Source organism: Palaemon carinicauda, chromosome 1 (genome assembly GCF_036898095.1).
Source record: "Palaemon carinicauda isolate YSFRI2023 chromosome 1, ASM3689809v2, whole genome shotgun sequence".
In the NCBI taxonomy this organism is placed as follows: Eukaryota; Metazoa; Arthropoda; class Malacostraca; order Decapoda; family Palaemonidae; genus Palaemon; species Palaemon carinicauda.
The window spans coordinates 172,670,845-172,696,484 of NC_090725.1; the positions used below are offsets into that span (position 1 = coordinate 172,670,845).

At 43.4% G+C, this 25,640-nt stretch overlaps 1 protein-coding gene across 1 annotated transcript in view; it reads right to left on the bottom strand.

Annotated features, from left to right (window-relative positions):
• The window catches only part of Coq3 (ubiquinone biosynthesis protein COQ3, mitochondrial), a 671,041-nt gene extending 646,046 nt beyond the window's left edge, over window positions 1-24,995 (bottom strand). The window contains exon 1 of the mRNA XM_068386252.1: window positions 24,899-24,995. Coding sequence (XP_068242353.1) covers window positions 24,899-24,978 — 80 coding nt within the window. The 5' untranslated portion in view covers window positions 24,979-24,995. The remainder of the gene's footprint in view (window positions 1-24,898) is intronic.
• Between the last annotated feature and the right edge of the window lie 645 nt (window positions 24,996-25,640).

A 25,640-nucleotide genomic window follows, 5' to 3' on the forward strand; every position in this document is an offset into this window, starting at 1 on the left:
TTTCAGAATCAAGATTAAAGTCTTTATTTTCTATGTACAATATTCTTTTATTATTGTAAATAACTCTATATTCATTATTGTAATTACTACCATAATGATCTGCAATCTTTGAAATAAAATGTCTATTTTTTTCCATGTGCGTCTCTCTCCGCTCCTATTCTTTATCAAGAAATATACGATTGTTATAGTTTCATTTACCCATTTTTCCCTGAAAAATGAGAAGAATAATATATGTAATCATGTTATATACTCACTCATGCCTTGATAATATTCCTATTCGAATATTAACCTTTGTCCTGTCTCCGAGACCAGATCGATCTCTCCTCCAGGGGGAGTAGTAAATGTTATTTACTTACCTATGCTTGATAATATTACTACCCGAATATTAACCCTAGTCTGTCTCCAAGTCCAGCGTGAACTCTCCGCAGGGTGAGTAGCTCTTCAATGATCGCTTCAAGATGTTCCTATTGTCCACCAAGACTTCCTTGCCAGGGGGGCAGGAAGCTAGTTCATCATAGAATCTCTGATAAGGACATGTTCTATAATACTGTTCAAAGCCCTTGGCACTTGCATTAAAAAGGGGAAAAATTCCACGATACATTAATTCTCTGGTACACTTCCATCAGGACATCATGGCTTGAGCCCAAAAAAACGGATTTTGAGCGAAGCGAAAAATCTATTTTTGGGTAAGATAGCCATGATGTCCTGATGGACCCTCCCGTCTATTCTAGTTCAGCCTTTCAGGCCCCTACCTGACCTGCTGTATCATGGAGATTAGCAGAAGCTGAGCTCAGGATGAGGACGGACGTGACGTCATTTAGCAATGGCGCCCGTTTGTTTACGTCTCGAGTACCAAAAGCAGCATTGGATGAGTGTAACTGTGGAACGGCTCCTCAGTTACTCAGCCACCTTTCCATATCGAAGTGTTAACTCTATATGGGGTGCAGATAGCTATGGGGCGTGTTAATATATGAGTCCCCTGTTGATATACGATAACCTAGAGGGAAACCTTTAGGGTACTCGCACCAGAAGTTAGAATTCTGTGATAACCTTTAGTTTAATTCTCTGGGAATATCCACTGGTAGTTAAATATACCCTAGGAAGCTACTGAAGGAATCTTCCATCAGGATGTCATGGCTATCTCACCCAAAAATAGATTTTTCGCTTCGCTCAAAATCCGTTATATATATATATGTATGTATGTATATATATATATATATATATATATATATATATATATATATATATATATATATATATATATATATATATATATATATAGTGAACCCTCGCTACTTCGCGGTTCAACCATCGCGGATTCACCACTTCGCGGGTTTTTTCCATAACCCATATATATATACATATCGCGGATTTTCCGGAAAATTTGAAAATACCGCGAAATCTGAAGACCCCCAAATACGATATTTTGTTACCTGTAATTCCATTAATACTGTAATTAGTAATATCTGCTCTTACTGATTGTTCATTGCATTACATATGATATATAATTCAGCACAGAAAAAAATAAAACACGAAAAGAGAATGTGATCATACGATAATACAGTACTGTATACAGTACGTAGTAAAATTAAATCGAACATGAAACGCAAATCAGATGCAGTCATACCATATTAGAATGGTGTAAGGCTGCTGATGGCTACTATACTACAAATGTAATGGATGTGCATCTTTTCCATGATTCTTTTGTATGTATACGTACGTAGTACTGCATCCAATAATATTCTTTGTTGCAAAAATCACATTTCGAATAAGCGTACGAGACAGAGAGAGAGAGAGAGAGAGAGAGACACATCCTACAAAAGAATAAAATAGCATACGTAAAGCTATTACGTGTATTATTATTGTTATTATTATTATTATTGTTGTTGTTGTTAATAAAATTATTATTGTTATTATTATTATCATTATTACTGTACTGTATTATTATCATACGATAATTCAGTTCTGTATACAGTACGTAGTAAAATTAAATCGAACATGAAACGCAAATCAGATGCAGTCATACAATATTAGAATGGTGTAAGGCTGCTGATGGCTACTACTGTACGTACTACAAATGTAATGGATGTGCTTCTTTTCCATGAATCTTTTGTATGTATACGTACGTAGTACTGCATCCAATAATATTCTTTGTTGCAAAAACCACATTTCGAATAAGCGTACGAGAGAGAGAGAGAGAGAGAGAGAGAGAGAGAGAGAGAGAGAGAGAGAGAGAGAGAGAGAGAGAGAGAGAGACACACACACACACACATCCTACAAAAGAATAAAATACTGTAGCATACGTAAAGCTATAATTATTATTGTTATTATTATTATTATTTTTGTTGTTGTTAATAAAATTATGATTGTTATTATTATTATCATTATTATTATTATTATTACAGTACTGTACTGTATTATCATTATTTATTATTATTATTATTAATACTGTACGTACGTACGGTATGCGCGGGGTATCTTGTATGAGTTGGTAACCTACGCATCATATACTGTAAGACGGGTTGTGATTGGTTCAAGCGCTGATAGATGACGAATCAGAACTCAAGTTTTGTTATCTAGCCTGTGATTGGTGTTTTGCCATCATCTCCAGCTTCCAGCATCTAGGTTCTCGCGGGCCCGGGTCGTCCACTCTCTGTTCCCGCGTATCGCTGAGTAGACGTTCTTAAGTTTGTGAGGTTTAATCTGTGCTGTGTGCGACCTTTTTAAGTTGAACTTTTTGTCAAATCCTACTGTACAATGGCTCCCAAGCGTTCTGCTTCTACTAAGGCTGGTAGTGACCCTAAACGCCACCGAAGGATGATGACGATTGCTGAGAAGGTTACGCTTCTCGATATGTTAACAGATGGTAGAAGTTACGCGTCCGCTGCGCGCCATTTATGGATCAACGAATCTACTGTTCGCTATATCAAGAAGGACGAGGCGAACATTAGAAAGACGGCTGCAATCACCTTTAGCAGATCAGCGAAGCGAGTCGTTACAACGCGTAATAAAACGATCGTACGCATGGAAGGTGCTTTAGCTGTGTGGATTGCCGACTGCCGGAAGAAGAACATAGCCTTGGATACGAACACCATCCGAACAAAGGCTTTGAGCTTGTATGAGAATTTTGCTGCAAAGGAACCTCAAGACGACGACGGCAACCATGCTGAAGATGATGATGATGCAGATGATCCTCAACCAGGGACATCCACTGATTCCCAGCCTCAGAAACAACGTTTTTCCGCCAGCAAAGGATGGTTCGCGAAGTTTCAGAAACGCTTCGCTCTGAAAAGCGTTTCCCTGCATGGCGAGGCTGCTTCGGCTGACACTGCCGCTGCTGAAACTTACGCGAACCAGACATTCAAGAATATTATCGCCGAAGGTGGATACAAGCCGGAACAAGTCTTTAATATGGATGAGACCGGCTTGTTTTGGAAGAGAATGCCGTCGCGAACTTTCCTGTTCAAAGAGAAAGCCAAAGCCTCTGGCTTTAAAGCATTCAAGGATCGCGTTACCCTCGTGATGTGTGGCAATGCTGCTGGATTTTTGCTAAAGCCGGGGCTTATTTATAAGTCGAAAAATCCTCGCGCTTTGAAAAATAAAAATAAGAATCTCCTTCCCGTGTACTGGATGCATAATCAAAAAGCATGGATTACGAAGATGCTGACCTCCAACTGGTTCCGTAAGTGTTTTATCCCGCAAGTCAGCAAATATCTCTTAGAGAAGGGCTTGTCATTCAAGATCCTTCTCCTTATGGATAACGCTGGTGGACACGCAACTGACCTGTCGCATGAGGGCATTCAGGTTGAGTTCCTGCCACCCAACACCACGTCATTAATTCAACCGATGGACCAGGGGGTTATCAGGGAGTTTAAGGCCCTCTACACGAAGAATACCTTGGCGGACCTCGTTGCGTGTGTGATGTTGCCCAAGATAATGAGGTTGAAGATTTTAACTTGAAGGCGTACTGGCGGCAGTACACCATAGCCACGTGCCTGAAGAATATTCAGAAGGCACTTCAAGAGATGAAACCTGCAACTGTGAATGCGAGCTGGAAGAAGTTGTGGCCCCAGATTGTTTACGACGACGAGGGATTTACACCTGCTGAAATCCAACACTCTGCAATACGCAAATCTGTGCAGTTGGCTGCCATAATTGGAGGTGACGGGTTTGGCGACATGACGACTGAAGACGTCGACGAGTTGTTGGACTGCCATTCCCAGCCCCTAACTGACGCAGACCTCGAAGACCTGACGAAATCGGCAAGAGAAGAAGAGAGTGAAACCCAGGAAGAGACCCAAGAAAATGTCGAAGAAACGGGCTTAACATTAGAACGGCTTGCCAAGGCCTGCAACCATGCGAAGGAGTTGAAAGAAATGTTGCAAGAGTGGGACGAGGATATGGTTCGGTCGATGCAATTCTGCAACAAGGTTGATGACATAATGACTCCCTACAAGATGCTCTTAGATCGAAAAAAGAAGCAGCGGCAACAACTTCCGATCACAATGTTCTTCCAGCCTCGCAAAAAAGAGCCAGTTCCTCCTGCTAGTACGCCTTCGGAAGAAATTGAAGAAGTTTCCCAGGAAGAAGTTGAAGAGGTGTCCCAGGAAAAGACACCTCCGTCTGAAGAGACGTAAAATACTACCTGGCTGCACAGTAGAACACATCATCAGCTTCATCATCATCATTTCTACTGTGCAGCAAATTCATCGCCATCATCATTCAAGTTTTTCTTGAACTTCTTTCGTGGTGAGTACAGTAACAATCTTTATTTTTTACTTTAATATTCTCACATTCTAAAACTGTATTTGTGCCTGTTTTATAGTTTAGTACTGTACTGTATGCATTAAGTTAAAGGGAAGGTTTTAAAAGTCTACATGTTGTAACCTATCATATTTTTTTTGTTTAAAATTTACATTTATGTACGTAAAACAATCTCTCTCTCTCTCTCTCTCTCTCTCTCTCTCTCTAATCTCTATCTCTCTCTCTCTCTCTCTCTCTCTCTCTCTCTCTCTCTCTCGTAAATTGATTTTTTTTGTTTAAAATTTACATTTACAGTACGTACGTAAAACAATCTCTCTCTCTCTCTCTCTCGTAAATTGTTTTCCTGCTTTGCTACGTACAATATGTACTGTACAGTACTGTATGATTTTATATAGATACGGTAAATTATATTTGTAAGGTAACATATTTTGTAAATGCTTTTACTGTAAATACTGTACTGTATCATTATTTATCACTTTCATCATGCGCGTTAAATGCCTTGTTTGTTCTGAGCATGTTTGTTTACTGAGCGTACAGTACTTTATGACGCCGTCGTTTCAGGCGGCGTCATAAAGAAAAACATTTCATTTGGAAGTCCTAAGAAAAATAAAGTAAAACATTGGTAATAAAAAAATCAACATACTGTATAATCAATATAATCGATGCAAAAACTAACCTATACATATATGTGTACACTAAATGAGTTTGTTTCTTAATTATGATCAGAGATGAACGTAAACAAAACATTGGTTGCCATTTTTTATCGTGCTTTTTAGGTGTTTAGCAAACGCATGATATAAAATCGCCTTTAATATTTGTGCCTGTTTTAGTTTAGGGTGCTGTAGTACATGCATTAAGTGTTCTGTACATTAAAGGGTGGTTTGTTAACAGTACTACGTACAAGGGAAGGTTTTAAAAGTCCGAATATACATGTTAAATAAATAGGTAAATATGATGTCCCTACTTCGCGGAATTTCACCTATCGCGGCCGGGTCTGGAACCTATCTACCGCGATAAACGAGGGTTCACTGTATATATATATATATATATATATATATATATATATATATATATATATATATATATATATATATAATATACATACATAAATATATATATGTATATATATATATATATATATATATATATATATATATATATATATATATATATATATATATATATATATATATATATATACATATATATATATATATATATGTATATATATATGTATATATATATTTATATATATATATATACATATATATATATACATATATATATATACATATATATACACACACATATAAAATATATATATATATATATATATATATATATATATATATATATTTTTGGGCTCAAGCCATGACGTCCTGATAGAAGGTTCCTTCAGTAGCTTCCTAGGGTATATTTAACTACAGTGGATATTCCCAGAGAATTAAACTAAAGGTTATCACAGAATTCTAACTTCTGGTGCGAGTACCCTAAAGGTTTTCCTCTAGGATATCGTATATCAACAGGGGACACATGTATTAACACGCCACATAGCTAGCTACATCCCATATAGAGTTAACACTTCGATATGGAAAGGTGGCTGAGTAACTGAGGAGCCGTTCCACAGTTACTCTCATCCGTGGCTGCTTTTGGTACTCGAGACGTAAACAAACGGGCGCCATTGCTAAATGACGTCACGTCCGTCCTAATCCTTTCGCCTGTAGCCTCTTTGCTAAGTAGGATTTTTCCCAAGTGCTTTCTTTATCAGCTTACATCGCCGTTATGTCGCTACCTTCAGCCTCGCCTTTTTCTGGAAAGCTGAGTACCAGGTCCCAGTATTGTTTGAATAAGCTTTAGCCGTAAAGTAACTTCTACTTTTCGTAAAATATTGTGTTTTGTGGCAGAGCTGTGCTGATACTGGAAGCGCCATTTTATGGCGCCGCTGTTCATGTTGCATGCTTTATTTAGTTAGCCAGAACAGCCTTCTCCGGTCATTTAACTAATTAATATTATTAGTTATTTAGTCTTCATAGCTAGGGAATCTTTATATCGTGTTTTAGTGCTCATCAGACTCGGTCGCTGTTCGACCCCATACTAGATCGCTAGCTTAGCCCCTAGGCTGGACAGCCTAGTGCTTGTTTTCATGCATGATATACACCAGTATTCCTAAGTTAAGTTATGAAGATGGTGGCATTATTAAACATACTATTACTGTGATGTAAGTGTTTTCGCCTTCGGGGACCATATAAGGGACCGTGTTGATTGTGTATCAACCCCTCCTAACCTGATGTAGGAACCCTTATATACTCCCTATTCCCCCTGCCTGTGGGCATTCCCTCTGGGTAGACTTGCTTTCCCTTCTATATAGGGGAATCTCGTCTACAACCAGAGTATTTATCGCTTCTCTGCCTACCCTAAGGGAATGACCCCCCCTTAGGGTCGTGCCTGAGAGATTAGGAAGGGCACTGCCCTTCCTCAGTTGCACTTAGTTGGGTTACTCCTTCCTCCCTGCAACTAGCGATGTGTCTTTCAGGCTTTCCTAGCCTAGGAGTTCGTCCTCCTACTCTAGGTTAAGCTCTGGGGGTAGACTGTCTTATTATAGTTTGGGACAGTACATTAGTACCATTCTCGATCTGGGCTACCTATCCTTGGCTAGGGAGCGTTCTCCTTTACCTTGGTGGCCGTTCTCATGCAGAGTCTCCTCTTTAGAAAGACCCATTATTCTAACTCCCCACCTATCCCTTTGGTGTAGGGTTGCCTACACACCTCTGTCCTTAGTCCTACAACTCCTCCCTTGGGTGGAGTGGTAGGGCTAACTTGTTCTCCTGCTAGCTGGCAGCTCTGGCACACTTACACTTCATAGCGTTCTATGGAGGTGGTTGCCGGAGGCGGTCCTGCCGGCGGGGGATTCCCCCTCTTTGAGTGCCCTCTATCCCTCCCTTGGGTTACCACAGGCACCCGGCCACCTGCCGGCTCCCTGCCGCCGGATGTTAGGAGTATCCACTCCTATCATGAGTGCACTCTCTCCGGAGGGATGCCGGAGGGGTATAGGATCTTACCCCTTCCATCCCTCCTTACCTTTCTCTCTTTCTACCCTGGTGCCGGTCCCTTGCCGTCTCTACTGCCGGCGATAACCGCCACTACCTCAGGTGACATTCTTTCATAAGATGCCTCCCCCCTCTAAGACGTCAGCCTTCCGTGTGCCGGAGGCTGCCGCCTTCCGTCGACATACCGCCGACGTCCCACCCCTCATTTTACCTAGTAACAGCCGGCCGACTTTCGGACTCTGCCACCCGCATGCCGGCATTGATTGCCGGCAATCTAGGTATACAACCATATACATATCTATCTTATGAATTGATTAAAGGCTCACCATGCCGTCAGCCTTCGGCTACCGGAGCCGCCGCCCCCTGCCGACGACCCGCCGCTGTGCCGGCGGTCGTCACTATGGTATTATCCTTATAGATACTCAGTGTGTCTGCCTTGATGCTTTCCACCCTGCAGGACCGGCCTCCGATGTGCCGTCGGTCTGCCGGCACCCTCATGAGACGTTAAGGGACATGTACCCCTTCCCTGGCTGCCGGCAACATGCCGACAGTCAATATACTGCAGTCAGATGGCTTGGCCACTTCCATATAGGTATTGTCTTACCATCCAAGATTGTGGCTATGCTATTTGATTGCACATTACAATAATTCCAGCATACTCTGTGTATCTTAGTGCAGTCGATTGCCAGAACCTACATTTAACAATTTTACCCCCACCATAAGGATAAATTTCGAGCACATTTTGCTAAATAATTTTTTAAAATTGCTCTAACAAGCTTAGTTTTTGTCTTAGAAAGGTCAGGTTGGTCTCATTCTTTTGGAAAATGCCTGAAGTTTCTCGTAAAATTATCAAAAATATGTGAAAATATTTAATTAACATTGTTTTGCAAGAACGTACCGGTACGTCCTTTGGGGGTGAAAGGGTTAATAAGGGGTTTATCCTATTTCCCCTCTCCCCCTGGGATCTGAATGGTCTCAGACCCTATTACACTCTGTGGACAATTCCTGTTAAAAGCCTAGCTTGACTCATCCATACGGATTTCCCTCATTGTGACCTTCGGGTACAAAGGAATTGTCTACGGATAAGGTTACGGTAACCGGCTGGGCGGGATTCACAAGTATGTGTCTATCTACTTCCTTTCCCGCTCATTAATCTTAAGCATTAATATATTCTTATAATTAAGTTATTCTTAATTTTAGATTAAGTTATCCTTAATTTTAGAGTAACGTAAGTCATTCTTATGCCTTCCATGTACTCATGATCTCTTTCTTTTACAGGAGGAGTATCTGAAGTGTGAGAGTAACTTCTGCGGGGTGAAGCGCCCGGACTTCTACGGGCACAAGGCGTGCCGGACCCACGCCCCCTGCGCCGCCAAGAAAGGCGACTTGAAGTATTGGGACCCGCAGAACTGTACAGTCTGCAAAAGTCTTCTTGTCGAGGCGTTCGACGATCCTCCTTCTGCGGAGGCAAGGGACATTGCTAGGGAGAAGCTACGCAAATGGGTGCGTGGCTTCCAAAAGAACGCCATTGGACCGTACCTTCCCAACGAAGACTTGAGGGCCTTGCTTTTCCCAAAAGCATCCAAAGATTCAGTGGTCCCCCGTGATCAGATCCCCACCGTCCAGATCGTGGTTGAACCTGATGTAGTCATGGCACAGTCTATGCGTGAGTGCCATCTTGATTCCGACAACGTGTAACGTATGTCGGAAGTGTCGGAAGAGACGGAGAAGAACCTCATGGGCGAGGAACTCGACTATGAGGAAGATCAGGTGGAATACCCTGATTCAGAGACCGAGGTCGCTCCTGCTCCCCCAGCAACTCCTGCACCGTCCGAGGAACCTGTTCCTTCGACTTCTGCCACCCCGGACCCTCTTCCATCGGCCACTCAAGAGGTCTTCAAGATGCTTGAAGCCCTCATGGAAAAGAAGCTGCGAGAGACTCAGGAGCAATTCCGGACGATTCTCGTCAGCTTCAAACAACCGAAAAGGATTTCGGTTAAGGACCTCCCCACCTGCTCAGAAGCTAACCCATGGAGATACGCCGAGCATATGCCAATTACAACTGGCAAGATTTACATCAGTGAAAGGGTTGGCTCTATTTTGCTGGAAGAAGTGGAGTTCTTCCCAAATTTCGAGGCTTATCCGGACTGTTACGTACGGCTCAGGTCCGAACCAGCCTCAAAGGAGGAGACCGAACCAAAAGAAGTTATTGTGTTCGATCTCACGAAGGCCCAAGCTATGTTAGCTCAGGCAGTGAAGAGTAGGGGTTTCACTAACTCCAAGATGCCGGCACTTAGCAAAAAGCATCCAACCTTCGTGGCGCCAAATTCTGCGACCTTCCCCTTCATCGAAAAGGACTTCACAGCGGTCATAAAGGCAGTGGAGGAAGGGAAACCTTGTCCTGCACTGGAGGAGTGCAGACCCTTCTCCATTACTCTTCCCCCCGATGATAGGCACTGGAAAGACATCCAGTCGACCTTCACGGTAGGGAAACTGGAGCCTGATGTAGCCGGTCGTCAATTCAATGAGGACCTCCCAAGGCTGAACGATCACCTCCTTCGTAGAGAACAGGATACGAAGGAGAGACTCACCGCTTCGCTGTCTCACCAGGTACAGCTCGAACTCATGGCCGGGGATACCAAAGTCCCGGACTTTTATATGGTCCTCGCTAAGTCGCACCTGGCGACTGTAACTAAGGACCTATATAGCTTCACTAGGGCTCGCAGAGCCTGTCGTGAATTCGTGTTCGCTAACGCAACAGTGAAACACGAACCCCGGAGGCTGATTTCCTCCAATATCTGGGGCAAGTATCTCTTCCCATCTACCTTGGTGAAAGAGATAGTGGACAAAGCTGCCACGGAGAATAGGAACCTTCTCCATAAGTGGGGCATGTCCCGCAAGAGGAAGTCCTCTCAGGATGATGGCCCTCAGCCTAAGAGGAAAGCTTCAAAGTCAACGTCAACAGAGACGATAATTTCCGGGTCCCGCTACTCCCCAAGTGGCTACGCAGCCGCAACAGACCTTTCAGTTGGTCCCCCAACCGGTGGTGTCGCAGTCGCCGGTCTTCACCCCTGCATACGAGCAACACTCTACTACCTTTCGTCCCAGAGGTAGGGGCTCAGGCAGAGGTTCCGGCAGAGATTCTTTTCGCCGTCCCTCCAGAGGCAGAGGAGGAAGGGGAGCTAGCGGCCGAGGTGGCAAACCCTCGGGACACCAGAAGCAATGATGTGCTTCCGGTGGGAGGAAGACTCCGCCAATTCCAGGATCGTTGGACCTTCGATCCCTGGGCACACAGCATCGTCAAGAAGGGACTGGGCTGGAGCTGGACTCAACCACCCCCAGCCTTCCAGCAATTCTTCCAACAGTCAACCCCCCACCTGGAAGAATATGTCCTGGAACTCTTGAACAAGAAGGTGATCAGGAGGGTAAAGTCAACCAGGTTCCAAGGGAGACCCTTTTGCGTTCTCAAGAAAGACTCCGACAAACTCAGAGTCATTCTAGACTTATCCCCTCTCAACAAGTTAATTGCGAACAACAAATTCAAGATGCTCACTCTGTAACAAATAAGGACCCTTCTGCCTCAAAGGGCCTACGCGGTCTCCATAGACCTGGCGGATGCCTACTAGCACATCCCAATGAATCATTACGCTTCCTCCTACCTAGGATTTCGACTCCAAAGGAAAAGTTACGCCTTCAGGGCCATGCCCTTCGGGCTCAACGTGGCTCCACGTATCTTCACCAAGCTGGCAGACGCAATCGTCCAACAGCTATGTCTTCAGGGCGTCCAAGTGATGGCCTACCTAGACGACTGGCTAGTCTGGTCGACATTGCCCGAAGATTGTGTGAGAGCCTGCAACAAAGTCACCCAGTTCCTAGAGCATCTGGGCTTCAAGATAAATGCCGAGAAATCTCGCCTCTCTCCAGCTCAGAAGTTCCAATGGTTGGGAATCCATTGGGATCTTCAGTCACACCGCCTTTCCATCCCACAGAAGAAAAGGAAGGAAATAGAAGGGTCTGTCAGAAGGCTTCTAAAATCCAAAGAGATCTCAAGACGACAGCAGAAACAAGTCCTCGGCTCTCTACAGTTAGCCTCTGTGACAAACCCAGTGCTTCGTGCACAGCTAAAGGATGCCGCGGGAGTCTGGAGACGTTTCGCATCCATCGCTCGAAGAGACCTCAAGAGACGGCTTCCAAACAGACTTCGCTTACTCTTAAAGCCGTGGTTAGAAGCAAAGGCCCTGAAAAGGTCCATTCCTCTTCAACACCCGCTTCCATCGATCAACATCCATACGGACCCTTCACTGGAGGGTTGGGGAGGTCACTCTCACCAACAACAGGTTCAAGGAACATGGTCTCCCCTATTCAAGACGTTTCACATCAACATCTTGGAGGCCATGGCAGTTCTTCTCACCCTGAAGAAACTCTCCCCGCCTCCCTCGATCCACATTCGTCTGACTCTGGACAACTCGGTGGTAGTCAGATGTCTCAATCATCAGGGCTCGAGATCGCCCCAGATAAATCAGGTACTTCTTCCGATCTTTCGTTTGGCAGAAAGGAAGAAATGGCACCTGTCTGCAGTTCACCTACAAGGATTCCGCAACGTGACGGTGGACGCTCTATCGAAGACAAGCCCAATAGAGTCGGAATGGTCTCTAGACGCAAGATCATTCTCCTTCATCTCTCACCAAGTCCCGGAACTTCAGATCGATCTCTTCGCGACGAACGACAACAATCAACTTCCTCGATATGTGGCCCCGTACGAGGACCCCAAGGCAGAAGCAGTGGATGCCATGTCACTGGATTGGAACAGATGGTCCAGGATATACCTGTTCCCCCCTCCCAACCTTCTGCTGAAAGTCCTCTCCAAACTGAGAACCTTCAAAGGGACAGCGGCCCTAGTGGCTCCCAAGTGGCCCCGGAGCAATTGGTACCCCCTGGTCCTGGAGCTGCAGCCCACGCTGATTCCCCTACCGGGTCCAGTTCTCTCTCAACAAGTACAGAAGTCGACTGTCTTCGCTTCATCACTGAAAGTCAGGGACCTTCATCTCATGATTTTTTCTCCTTAGCCGCAAAAAAAAGGTTTGGGATCTCGAAGAAAAGCTTAGACTTCCTCGAGAAATACAAGACTGAATCTACCAGACAGCAATACGAATCTTCCTGGAGAAAGTGGGTCTCTTTCGTCAAGGCAAAAAATCCTACGGAAATCACCATTGATTTTTGTATGTCCTTCTTCATTCACCTTCATGGACAAGGCTTAGCGGCCAACACGATTTCCACCTGCAAATCGGCCTTGACTAGACCACTCCTATACGCCTTCCAGATTGATCTGTCCAGTGATATCTTCAATAAACTGCCAAAGGCATGCGCTAGACTACGCCCAGCACCCCCACCAAAACCTATCTCCTGGTCCCTGGACAAGGTGCTCCATTTTGCTTCTAGCCTGGACAACGATTCGTGCCCTCTGAAAGACTTGACTCAAAAAGTTATCTTCCTTTTTGCTCTCGCCTCGGGAGCCTGAGTCAATGAAATAGTGGCATTATCAAGAGAAGAGGGTCATATCCTGTTCGCAGAGACAGGAGAGCTTACCCTCTTCCCCGATCCAACGTTTCTCGCTAAGAATGAACTACCCACCAAGAGATAAGGCCCTTGGAGAATCTGCCCCCTGAAGGAAGATGTCTCTCTATGCCCAGTGGAGAGTCTTAAGGTCTATCTTCGAAGAACTTCAGACTTCGGTGGAGGACAACTCTTCAAAAGAGAAACATCGGGTAGCAACCTGTCACTGAAACAACTAAGAGCGAAAATCACCTACTTCATTCGCAGAGCGGATCCTGACAGTACACCCGCAGGTCACGATCCTAGAAAAGTTGCTTCTTCTCTGAACTTCTTCCAGAGTATGAATTTCGAAAGCCTCAAGAGCTTTACAGGCTGGAAATCATCGCGCGTTTTCTTCAAGCACTACGCAAAACAAGTGCACGAAGTAAAGCATTTCGTGGTAGCTGCAGGTAGTGTTATGAAACCTGCTGTTTAACTCTGCATAGAACAGTGAGTTACTTGGGACTTAACTCTACGGGTGCCTGTGTTGACCCTTTTGTGATACATAGTGATTTAATGGACACTTAGTGTTTCTAATAAACTGTTCTTACCAAGGTGAAATGTCATAGACTTTACATGAGTGCCACATGCATGATGTGTTTCTTGAAAAAGACTGGCGTTCCTCTGGAACTTGTGTTTCTAAAAAGTATATTTTCTTTTCGGAATCAAGATTAAAGTCTTTATTTTCTATGTAAAATATTCTTTTATTATTGTAAATAAACTCTATATTCATTATTGTAATTACTGCCATAATGATCTGCAATCTTAGAAATAAAATGTCTTTTATTCCGTGTGCGTCTCTCTCGGATCCTATTCTTTATCAAGAAATATACGATTGTTATAGTTTCATTTACCCCTTTCCCTGAAGAACGAGAAGAATAATATAAGTAATTATGTTATATGCTAGCTCATGCTTTGATAATATTCCTATTCGAATATTAACCTTTGTCCTGCCTCCGAGACCAGATCGATCTCTCCTCCAGGGGAGTAGTAAATGTTATTTACTTACCTATGCTTGATAATATTCCTACCCGAATATTAACCTTCGTCTTGTCTCCGAGTCCAGCGTGAACTCTCCGCAAGGTGAGTAGCTCTTCAATGATCGCTTCAAGATGTTCCTATTGTCCACCAGGACTTCCCTGACAGGGGGGCAGGAAGCTAGTTCATCATAGAATCTCTGGTAAGGACATGTTCTATAATACTGTTCGAAGCCCTTGGCACTTGAATTAAAAAGGGGAAAAATTCCACGATACATTAATTCTCTGGTACACTTCCATCAGGACGTCATGGCTTGAGCCCAAAAAATGGATTTTGAGCGAAGCGAAAAATCTATTTTTGGGTGAGATAGCCATGATGTCCTGATGGACCCTCCCGTCTATTCTAGTTCAGCCTTTCAGGCCCCTCCCTGACCTGCTGTATCATGGAGATTAGCAAGGAGCTGAGCTCAGGATGAGGACGGACGTGACGTCATTTAGCAATGGCGCCCGTTTGTTTACGTCTCGAGTACCAAAAGCAGCCATGGATGAGTGTAACTGTGGAACGGCTCCTCAGTTACTCAGCCACCTTTCCATATCGAAGCGTTAACTCTATATGGGGTGTAGATAGCTATGTGGCGTGTTAATACATGTGTCCCCTGTTGATATACGATATCCTAGAGGAAAACCTTTAGGGTACTCGCACCAGAAGTTAGAATTCTGTGATAACCTTTAGTTTAATTCTCTGGGAATATCCACTGTAGTTAAATATACCCTAGGAAGCTACTGAAGGAACCTTCCATCAGGATGTCATGGCTATCTCACCCAAAAATAGATTATATATATATATATATATATATATATATATATATATATATATATATATATACAATGAACCCTCGTTTATCGCGGTAGATAGGTTCCAGACCCGGCCGCGATAGGTGAAAATCCGCGAAGTAGTGACACCATATTTACCTATTTATTTAACATGTATATTCAGACTTTTAAAACCTTCCCTTGTACGTAGTACTGTTAACAAAATGATATTTTGATTATAAAATAAATTTTTGAATATACTTACCCGGTGAATATATAATAGCTGACGTCTCGGACGTCTCGACAGAAAAACACAAAAACTCGCGAGCGATCGCCATGAAGGTTGCGGGTGTGCCCACCAGCGCCAACTATCGGCCAGATACCGCATATACATGTAAACAGCTCCAGTTCTTCTCATCCCGCTGGGTCTCTATTTATATATTCACCGGGTAAGTATATTCAAAAATTTATTTTATAATCAAAATATCATTTTTAAATATTAAACTTAGCCGGTGAATATATAATAGCTGATTCACACCCATGGTGGTGGGTAGAGACCAGTATTAATACAGTTTACGGCGTATATGCTTAGAGTTTTTGACAGTTATATCATAACAAAACCCAAATATATATAGGTACCTGGTAAGGAAGCTGACTTTGACGATTACTCTGCCTTGTTAGTCTGTCTTCCTCACGAAGCCCAGCCATCCTCTTAGGATGCTGAAAGACTCCCAGGAGCTGAAGTATCAAGGGCGGCAACCCATACAACAGGACCTCATCAAACCCCTAATCTGGGCGCTCTCAAGAAATGACATTTGACCACCCGCCAAATCAACCAGGATGCGAAAGGCTTCTTAGCCTTCCGTACAACCCCAAAACAAGATTAAAAACATTTCAAGAGACAGATTAAAAGGATATTGGAATCAAGGGAATGTAGTGGTAGAACCCTCACCTACTACTGCACTCGCTGCAACGAATGGACCCAGTGTGTAGCAGTCCTCATAAAGAGTCTGGACATCTTTTAAGTAAAATGACGCGAATACCGACTTGCTTCTCCAAAAGGTCGCGTCCATAATACTTCGCAGAGATCTATTTTGCTTAAAGGCCATGGAAGTTGCTATAGCTCTTACTTCGTGTGTCTTAACCTTAAGCAAGCAACGGTCTGTTTCACTCAAGTGAGAATGAGCCTCTCGGATTAAAAATCTGATAAAATATGATAAAGCATTCTTTGACATAGGTAATGATGGCTTCTTAACTGAGCACCATAAGGCCTCAGATCCACCTCGTAAGGATTTAGTACGAGCTAAGTAGAACTTAAGAGCTCTAACTGGACACAGTACTCTTTCAAGTTCATTGCCTACGATCTCTGATAGGCAAGGTATATCAAATGACTTAGGCCAAGGACGAGAAGGCAGTTCATTTTTGGCCAGGAAACCAAGCTGAAGTGATCATGTGGCTTTATCTGTGGAAAAGCCGATGTTCTTACTGAAGGCATGAATCTCACTGACCCTTTTAGCCGAAGCCAAGCACACTAGGAAAAGTGTCTTGAGGGTGAGATCCTTCAGGGAGGCTGAATGTAATGGCTCAAACCTGTCTGACATCAGGAACCTTAGGACCACGTCTAAGTTCCATCCAGGAGTTGCCATACGACGTTCCTTAGAGGTCTCGAAAGACTTAAGGAGATCTTGGAGATCTTTATTATTGGAAAGATCTAAGCCTCTATGTCGAAAGACCGAAGCCAACATGCTCCTGTAGCCCTTTATAGTGGGTGCTGAGAGGGAGCGAACATTTCTCAGATGTAAGAGAAAATCTGCGATTTGGGCTACAGAGGTACTGGAAGAGGACACAGATGCTGACTTGCACCAGTCTCGAAAGACTTCCCACTTCGACTGGTATACTTTGATGGTAGAAGCTCTCCTAGCTCTCGCAATCGCACTGGCTGCCTCCTTCGAAAAGCCTCGAGCTCTTGAGAGTCTTTCGATAGTCTGAAGGCAGTCAGACGAAGCGCGGGGAGGCTTTGATGAACATCCTTTACGTGGGGCTGACGTAAGAGATCTACCCTTAGAGGAAGACTGCTTGGAATGTCTACCAGCCATTGAAGTACCTCTGTGAACCACTCTCTCGCGGGCCAGAGGGGAGCAACCAACGTCAACCTTGTCCCTTCGTGAGAGGCGAACTTCTGCAGTACCTTGTTGACTATCTTGAATGGTGGGAATGCATACAAGTCCAGGTGAGACCAGTCCAGTAGAAACGCATCTATGTGGATCGCCTCTGGATCTGGCACTGGTGAGCAATAGATTGGGAGCCTTTTGGTCAACGAGGTGGCAAAGAGGTCTATGGTGGGTTGACCCCAAGTCGCCCAAAGACTCTTGCACACGTCCTTGTGGAGGGTCCATTCCGTGGGGATCACCTGACCTCTCCGACTGAGACAGTCTGCCAAGACGTTCAAGTCCCCCTGGATGAATCTTGTCAACAGGGAGATGCCTCGATTTTTTGACCATATGAGGAGGTCCCTTGCGATCACGTACAGCGTGTGGGAGTGAGTGCTTCCTTGCTTGGAGATGTACGCCAAAGCTGTGGTGTTGTCTGAATTGACCTCTACCACTTTGTTTCGAAGGATGCTCTCGAAATTCATCAAGGCCAAGTGGACTGCTAATAGCTCCTTGCCGTTGATGTGCATGCTCTTCTGAACTGAGGTCCAAAGACCCGAGCATTCCCGACCGTCCAGGGTCGCACCCCAACCCAAATCCGACGCGTCTGAGAACAACACGTGGTTTGGGTTCTTGACTGCTAGGGACAGACCCTCTCTCAGACTTATGTTGCTGTCCCACCAGTTCAGGCATGCTTTTACTGGTTCGGAGACCGGGATTGATACAGCCTCTAAAGTCTTGCTCTTGTTCCAGTGAGAGTCTAAATGGAACTGGAGAGGCCGAAGGTGAAGTCTCCCTAGCGAGACAAACTGCTCCAGGGATGACAGAGTCCCTACGAGACTCATCCAACTCCTTACTGAACAACGTTCTCTTTTCAGCATTAGTCGGACTTTGAGCAGGGCTTGTTCTATTCGGGTGGCAGACGGAAAAGCCCGAAAAACTAGACTGCGAATCTCCATCCCCAAATATAGAATCGTCTGGGATGGAATCAGTTGGGACTTTTCTAAGTTGACCAAAGGTCCCAACTCCTTTGCCAGACCCAATGTCCAATGTAGATCCTGCAGAAAGCGATGACTGGACGATGCTCTGAGAAGCCAGTCGTCCAAGTACAGGGAGGCTCGAATTCCCGATAGATGAAGGAATTTTGCCACATTCCTCATGAGCCTCGTAAACACGAGAGGAGCAGGACTGAGGCCGAAGCACAGTGCTCGAAACTGGTACACCACATTCCTGTAAACAAACCTCAGAAACGGTTGGGAATCCGGGTGTATAGGAATGTGGAAGTACGCATCTCGCAGGTCGAGAGAGACCATCCAGTCTCCCTCTCTGACCGCTGCTAAGACGGACTTCGTGGTCTCCATCGTAAATTTTGTTTTCGTAACAAAAACGTTGAGCGCACTGACGTCTAGCACTGGCCTCCAACCTCCTGTATGCTTTGGGACTAGGAAGAGACGGTTGTAAAACCCCGGTGATTGAAGGTCCGAGACTTTCACCACCGCTCCCTTCTCTAGCAACAGACACACTTCGTGATGTAGGGCTTGTCTCTTTGACTCCTCTCGATACCTGGGAGAGAGGTCTATGGGAACTGTTACTAGAGGAGGTCTGCGTACAAACGGTATTTTGTACCCCTCCTTGAGCAACAGAACAGACTCTTGGTCTGCACCCCTCTTCTCCCAGGCCTGCCAGAAGCTGTTCAGTCTGGCCCCTACCGCTGTCTGAGGACGTGGGCAGTCAGACTCTGCCACGGGAGGACTTGGCTCCTCTCTTCTTACCTCTCTTTCCCTCGGCACGAGAGCCTCCCCTGCTGGGAGCTCTGCCACGAAAGGGCGGGATAAACTTAGACGCAGGAGTCTCGATTCTGGGTCTCACAACAAAGGATGAAGAAGGAGCTCCCTTGCGAGCAGAAGCAGCCATCAGGTCATGTGTGTCCTTCTGCACAAGCGAAGCAGCAATGTCCTTAATCAGCTGTTGTGGAAACAAGGCAGCCGATAAGGGAGCAAAGAGCAGTTCCGATCTTTGACAGGGAGTAACTCCTGCTGAAAGGAAAGAGCAAAGGGTTTCTCTCTTCTTCAAGACTCCCGACGTAAAGGTGGGGGCGAGCTCATTGGAGCCATCGCGGATGGCTTTGTCCATACAGGACATAATAAGTAAGGATACATCTTGGTCAGCAGACGAGATCTTCCTACTTAATGCTCCTAAAGACCAATCTAGAAAGTTAAAAACTTCAAAGGCTCTGTATACGCCTTTAAGGAGATGGTCAAGGTCCTAGGAGGACCAACAAATCTTCGAGCGTCTCATGGCCAGGCGACGGGGAGAGTCTACGAGGCTTGAGAAGTCACCCTGGGCAGAGGCAGGGACTCCCAAGCCGAGAACTTCTCCCGTGTCATACCAGACGCTCGATCTAGAAGCTAGCTTAAAAGGTGGGAAGGCAAAGGCCGTCTTCCCCAAACTCCTCCTGGTAACCAACCAGTCGCCTAGAAGACGTAAAGCCCTCTTAGAAGAGCGAGAAAGCACTAGCTTAGTAAAGGCAGGCTTGGTAGAAGCTAAGCCTAGCGCAAACTCAGACGGAGGCGAACGAGGAGCAACAGCAACAAAATGATCTGGGAAAAGATCCTTGAAAATCATCATGATTTTCTTAAAATCCATCGAAGGTTGTACAGCCTTAGGTTCTTCTACATCCGACAAAACGTCCAAAAGATTATCATCAGGAGGAGGATCAGCAACGTCCTCATCTGAAGGAACCTCGTCCGACAACTGATGAGTCTCAAGCAAGGGAGAGACCTGCCTTGGTGGCAATGCTTGACAAGCAGAGTCCACACGCACAGGAGCATCAGTAGCAGTCCAGGACGCTACGTCATGTAACTGCTTAACGGACTGACTAGCAACAACAACAGGAGCGGGAGGACGCTCGACGTCAACTCGAGACTGCCTTGACTGCCTAGATTGAGCAGTTAAAACAACTCTTGACTGCGGTGCTTGACGCTCAACAACGTCAAAACAAGTCAACTTAGCTGGTTGGCGAACGTCCTGAACGTCAACACGAGCATGCGGCAGCGGCTGAACGTCCACAAGCGGCTGAAAGTCAACACGGGACTGCATCGAGTGAGGGTCTAAGTTACGTGACTGACGTGACTTTGTAACGTCAACGTCAACAGGACGAGCAAAGGCTCGTTTGGGCGGCTGACGGCCAGGATCTCGATCAGCGTAACGGCGAGGATCATCGTGAACCTGCTCAGCAGTATACTCCTCCATAAGAGAGGCAAGCTTATTCTGCATATCCTGCAGTACAACCCATTTAGGATCAACGGGAGTGGGTGCGGGTCGAGACGATGGTAACGTCTGTGACTGCAAAACATTGCCTAAACTAAGACTCTCGGAGCCCGTGTTACGCTTCTGTTTAGGCGGCGAGCAATCTTCCGATGACTGCACAGGGTCAGAGCTGTCCCAATGGCTACAACCAGGACGCTGGACCTGTCCTGAAGGGACTGACTTCCGCTTTAATGGAATCAACTTGTCGACAAGACCGACAGAGAAGAACTGGAGCTGTTTACATGTATATGCGGTATCTGGCCGATAGTTGGCGCTGGTGGGCACACCCGCAACCTTCATGGCGATCGCTCGCGAGTTTTTGTGTTTTTCTGTCGAGCCGTCCGAGACGTCAGCTATTATATATTCACCGGCTAAGTTTAATATTTAAAACTACCCTTTAATGTACAGAACACTTAATGCATGTACTACAGTACCCTAAACTAAAACAGGCACAAATACTAAAGGCAATTTTATATCATGCATTTCCTAAACACGCCAAAAAGCACGATAAAAAATGGCAACCAATGTTTTGTTTACGTTTCTCTGATCATAATGAAGAAACAAACGCATTTACTGTACACATCTGTGTATAGGTTAGTTTTTGCATCGATTATATTGATTATTCAGTACAGTATGTTGATTTTGTTATTACACATATGTATATGTGTATGGGTTATGAAAAAAATCCGCGAAGTGGTGAATCCGCGATGGTCGAACCGCGAAGTAGCGAGGGTTCACTGTATATATATACTGTATATATACAGTATATATATATATATATATATATATATATATATATATATATATATATATATATACATATATATATATATATATATATATATATATATAGTATATATATACACAGTATATATATATATATATATATACATATATATATATCCACTGTAGTTAAATATACCCTAGGAAGCTACTGAAGGAACCTTCCATCAGGACATCATGGCTATCTCACCCAAAAATAGATTATATATATATATATATATATATATATATATATATATATATATATACAAATACTGTATATATACAGTATATATATATATACACAGTATATATATATATATATATATATATATATATATATATATATATATGTATATATATACATTATGTATATATATATATATATATATATATATATATATATATATATATATATATATATATATATATATATATATATATATATATATATATATATATATACATATATATATATATATATATATATATATATATATATATATATATATATATATATATATATATATATATATATATATATATGTATACACACACATTTGAAGGCTCTCAAATGTTGGGAAATGGCTCCCCCAGTTAGAAGAGAAATTTAGATTCAAACTGGAGGAGCCATTTCCTAACATTTGAGAGCCTTCAAATGTGTATACATACATACATACATACATACATACATATATATATATATATATATATATATATATATATATATATATATATATATATATATATATGAAGAAATAGGGGAGAGAGAGAAATTTAGATTTAAACTGGAGGAGCCATTTCCCAACATTTGAGAGCCTTCTTGCCCGTCACAATTCTTTAACAATATGAAGATACCACATGATTACATCAAGGCATTCTTTCGTTAAGAGGGACACCTGGAAGAGCTGCTTTCCAAATGTCCACTTGAGGGATGGTACCACTATGATTAGAATGGTTCAAGGGTTTTGGTGGCCGAAGTTGTAACCTCCCTGACTAATGAACGCCAGACTGGGGTTCGAGTTCCGCTCAAACTCGTTAGTTTCTTTGGTCGATGCAATCTCACCATACTAGTGAGCTAAGGATGGGGGTTTGGGGGAACCTATAGGTCTATCTGCTAAGTCATCAGCAGCCATAACCTGGCCCTCCTTGTTCCAAGCTTGGGTAGAGAGGGGGCTTGGGTGCTGATCATATGTATATTATATATTCGGTCTCTGGAGCATTGTCCTGCTTGATAGGGCAATGTCACTGTCCCTTACCTCTGCCATTCATGAGCGGACTTTAACCCTTAAAGTGTATGTTAAATCTGCTTGATGGGACTAAGAGCATTTCAAGAATACAATCATCAACACTTTAATCATGCTGGCAGGCAAACCGGACAGAAGTCCTATCTCTATGAAACCAGCTAACCCCCAGAATCTGAAAGCTAAGGTTTTGTTTAAGAATAGTTCCGCGTGCCAGTATGGGAGTACTAACACTCCTAGGTGTCCTAATATTATCGAGTAGTAGGCATGACCACCACAGGTCCCACAATTGATTATGAAAAAAAATTCCAATCCACAATAAGATATCCCCTCAAAAAATCTGGACAGTGAAATGGGTAAGAGGGTTTTGACAGCAAGGTTGGAGACAGTTGATAAATATGAAGGAGAATGAAGCAATTACAGTATAAGTAATAGAAATAGAATGAAAGAAATATAGAGTCAAAGTGAGGAAAAAATTCCCCAGTTCGAAAGCACTCTTGCAGGCTTCAGCAAGGGAGTGATATGCTGTATTAAAGTGCAATGACTTCATCAAGGCATTCCCTCGTTAAGATGGTACACTCAAAAGGAGACCTCATTAGCATTTCAAAGAATCGATTCCTCAACCAATTCCGTCTCTCAGAGTCAAGTCCTAAAAAAATCTTGGCAATCCTTTACTGGCAAAACAAGAGATTTCAAGGTGTAATCCTACGGGAGAGAGCGATTAAGTAGGAAAAGGTCATATCTCCTGATAACCCTCTGTCTTTTCCTGAAGAGAGACTCAGGCTCTGGGAGGAATTTGTTTCCATAAACAAAGAGGACGCTTCCCTAATATTTGAATGCCGGATAGTGTATGCATAAAAGCATACAAAGCTATTGCAGGCACTAAGGTCTCTCGATATGAAAACATACCATCCTGGTTTTAGTGATGTCAATGCCTAAGTGGTGGAATAAACCACCTATTCTAGACCCATAACTATCTCATGCACATTCAGGTTTTAAAAAGGACATTCATCAGCTCAAAAACATTCAGGTGCTAGAGAGCGCTCAGGTGAAATAAGCGATCGCCTTGACCTGACACTGTTGAACGCTGGGTAAAATCTCTGTAAGCACCTCGAATGAAAGCTGAGAAAACACCTTCTCTAAGTATGTTTTTCAGGGCAAGAGGGGCGTGAGCTTCAGAGGAGCATGGACTCTAGCCTCCCCCTACTACACAATAATGTAGGCTCCCTTATCACAAGCAAGCATGAGATGTATGGCATACAAGTGTAATTGTGCCGAGCACAAGCAAGTTCAGTTGTGCAAAGGAGACCATGAGTCAAGGAGGGTTGAGCTGAAAAAGCTAGCAACTACATGTGTGTTGATTGGAGATCGCACCTTGAGTGCCTACACAGATAATTAGAGCACTGAGTACTCTCTGAGCATTGGCGCTTCCAAGCTACCTGGGGAAATGAACTCACAAGTGAGAACAATCTCTCACACTTGCAAAGACGTCTGCCAAAGGTCCCCAAAGGTTTGGCGATCTCAGATGGATGAAGACAGGCACAAACTCACCTGGAGGGGTGAGTACAGAGGGGGTACTCTCGCCTAAGAGCTACCCCACGGAGGCAAGGTTTGCCTGTACTCATCAAGCAAACCTCTCAAATTGCTAAAGCAAGTGAGGCTGAAAATGCTGAATCAACAGCACTCACTGGGAAACGTGTTGGCCGCGTGTGTCCATTGGTAAATCCGGAAGGGTTGGTGATAAGACACAGACAGAAACAGAATTCCTCATACAGGAGTGTGATCCTAAGACTTCAAGGAAGTCTAATTCCAAGGAGGTGAGGATGAGCTTTCATCCTTGGCCAAACTAAGGAGTTAAAGGGGAACAAGATATCTGCGCCTGTAAAATTAAGTACCCGAATCAAGGACAATATACCCGAGAAGCTATATTGTCAATTGGAAACAAGAGACAAAGAGTAAGGTTCAAATTTTTTCCAGTGTCCAGCCAGCAGAGATAGAGGTCTATCCACCGACTGCTGAAATCAAAGTGGAGTTGTAGTGAGTTAGCAGGGGGGGAGTTGCTTCCCATCTATTGAAAAAGCCTGTAAAGAATATGGTTCTTGACACCTCACTAAAAGTTTTTGTTGACACCCCGGTAAAAGTTTTAACAGCAGTGTTCCAGTTTCACTGATATTACTCCTAGGGTTAGTATTCATGTGGGAACAAATTACTGTTACCATCAAAGATGAAAGGAACCTTACCTGTAACATCTACACATAGCAGGAGTTAAAATAAATCCAAAACTCTGAAGAGAAGCCATATTTGATAAAAACGATACCATTTTCACATAATTCTCTGAAACTGAAAAGAAAACTATCAACAATGGTCCCCATTTGTGTTATAAGTTTTGATACATTACAATTGGGGTTGAAAAAGTCGTCATTTTTTATATAGAATTTTTAAAAATTTTCCTTTTCTATGTACTGTATTTGCTTCCCATTTGCCTGTTCCCATAATTCTGTCATTTTTTTGCAAGACTGATAAACTGAGGATGATGGTGGCCTTGGTGACTTCCCCTCCATTATATTATTCTTCTTTTTGAGACATGAGGCTTGATGGTTTATGTCCTAGTATTTGAGAAGCTGATGACAGTGAGATCAAATATTTGTCAAGATTAAGGGTAATAGTAAGAAGAAATAAGAGAAAGGTAGATGGTGATAAAAGTAGCAGTGAAATAGAGAAAACTTTATAAAAGGTAAAGGTAAAGAGGTCTGTAAGAAGTAAGATTCTGATTACAGCTTTATATCAGAGTGAAAAATACAGATTGAATAAGGTACTGTAATTCCATAGATATTAATCAGTGCTTCAATATTGTACAGTAATATTGCATAGATATTAATAAGTGCTTCAATATTGTACAGTAATATTGCATAAATATTAATAAGTGCTTCAATATTGTACAGTAATGTTGGAATGAAAAAACAATATGTTATTTTCATTAGT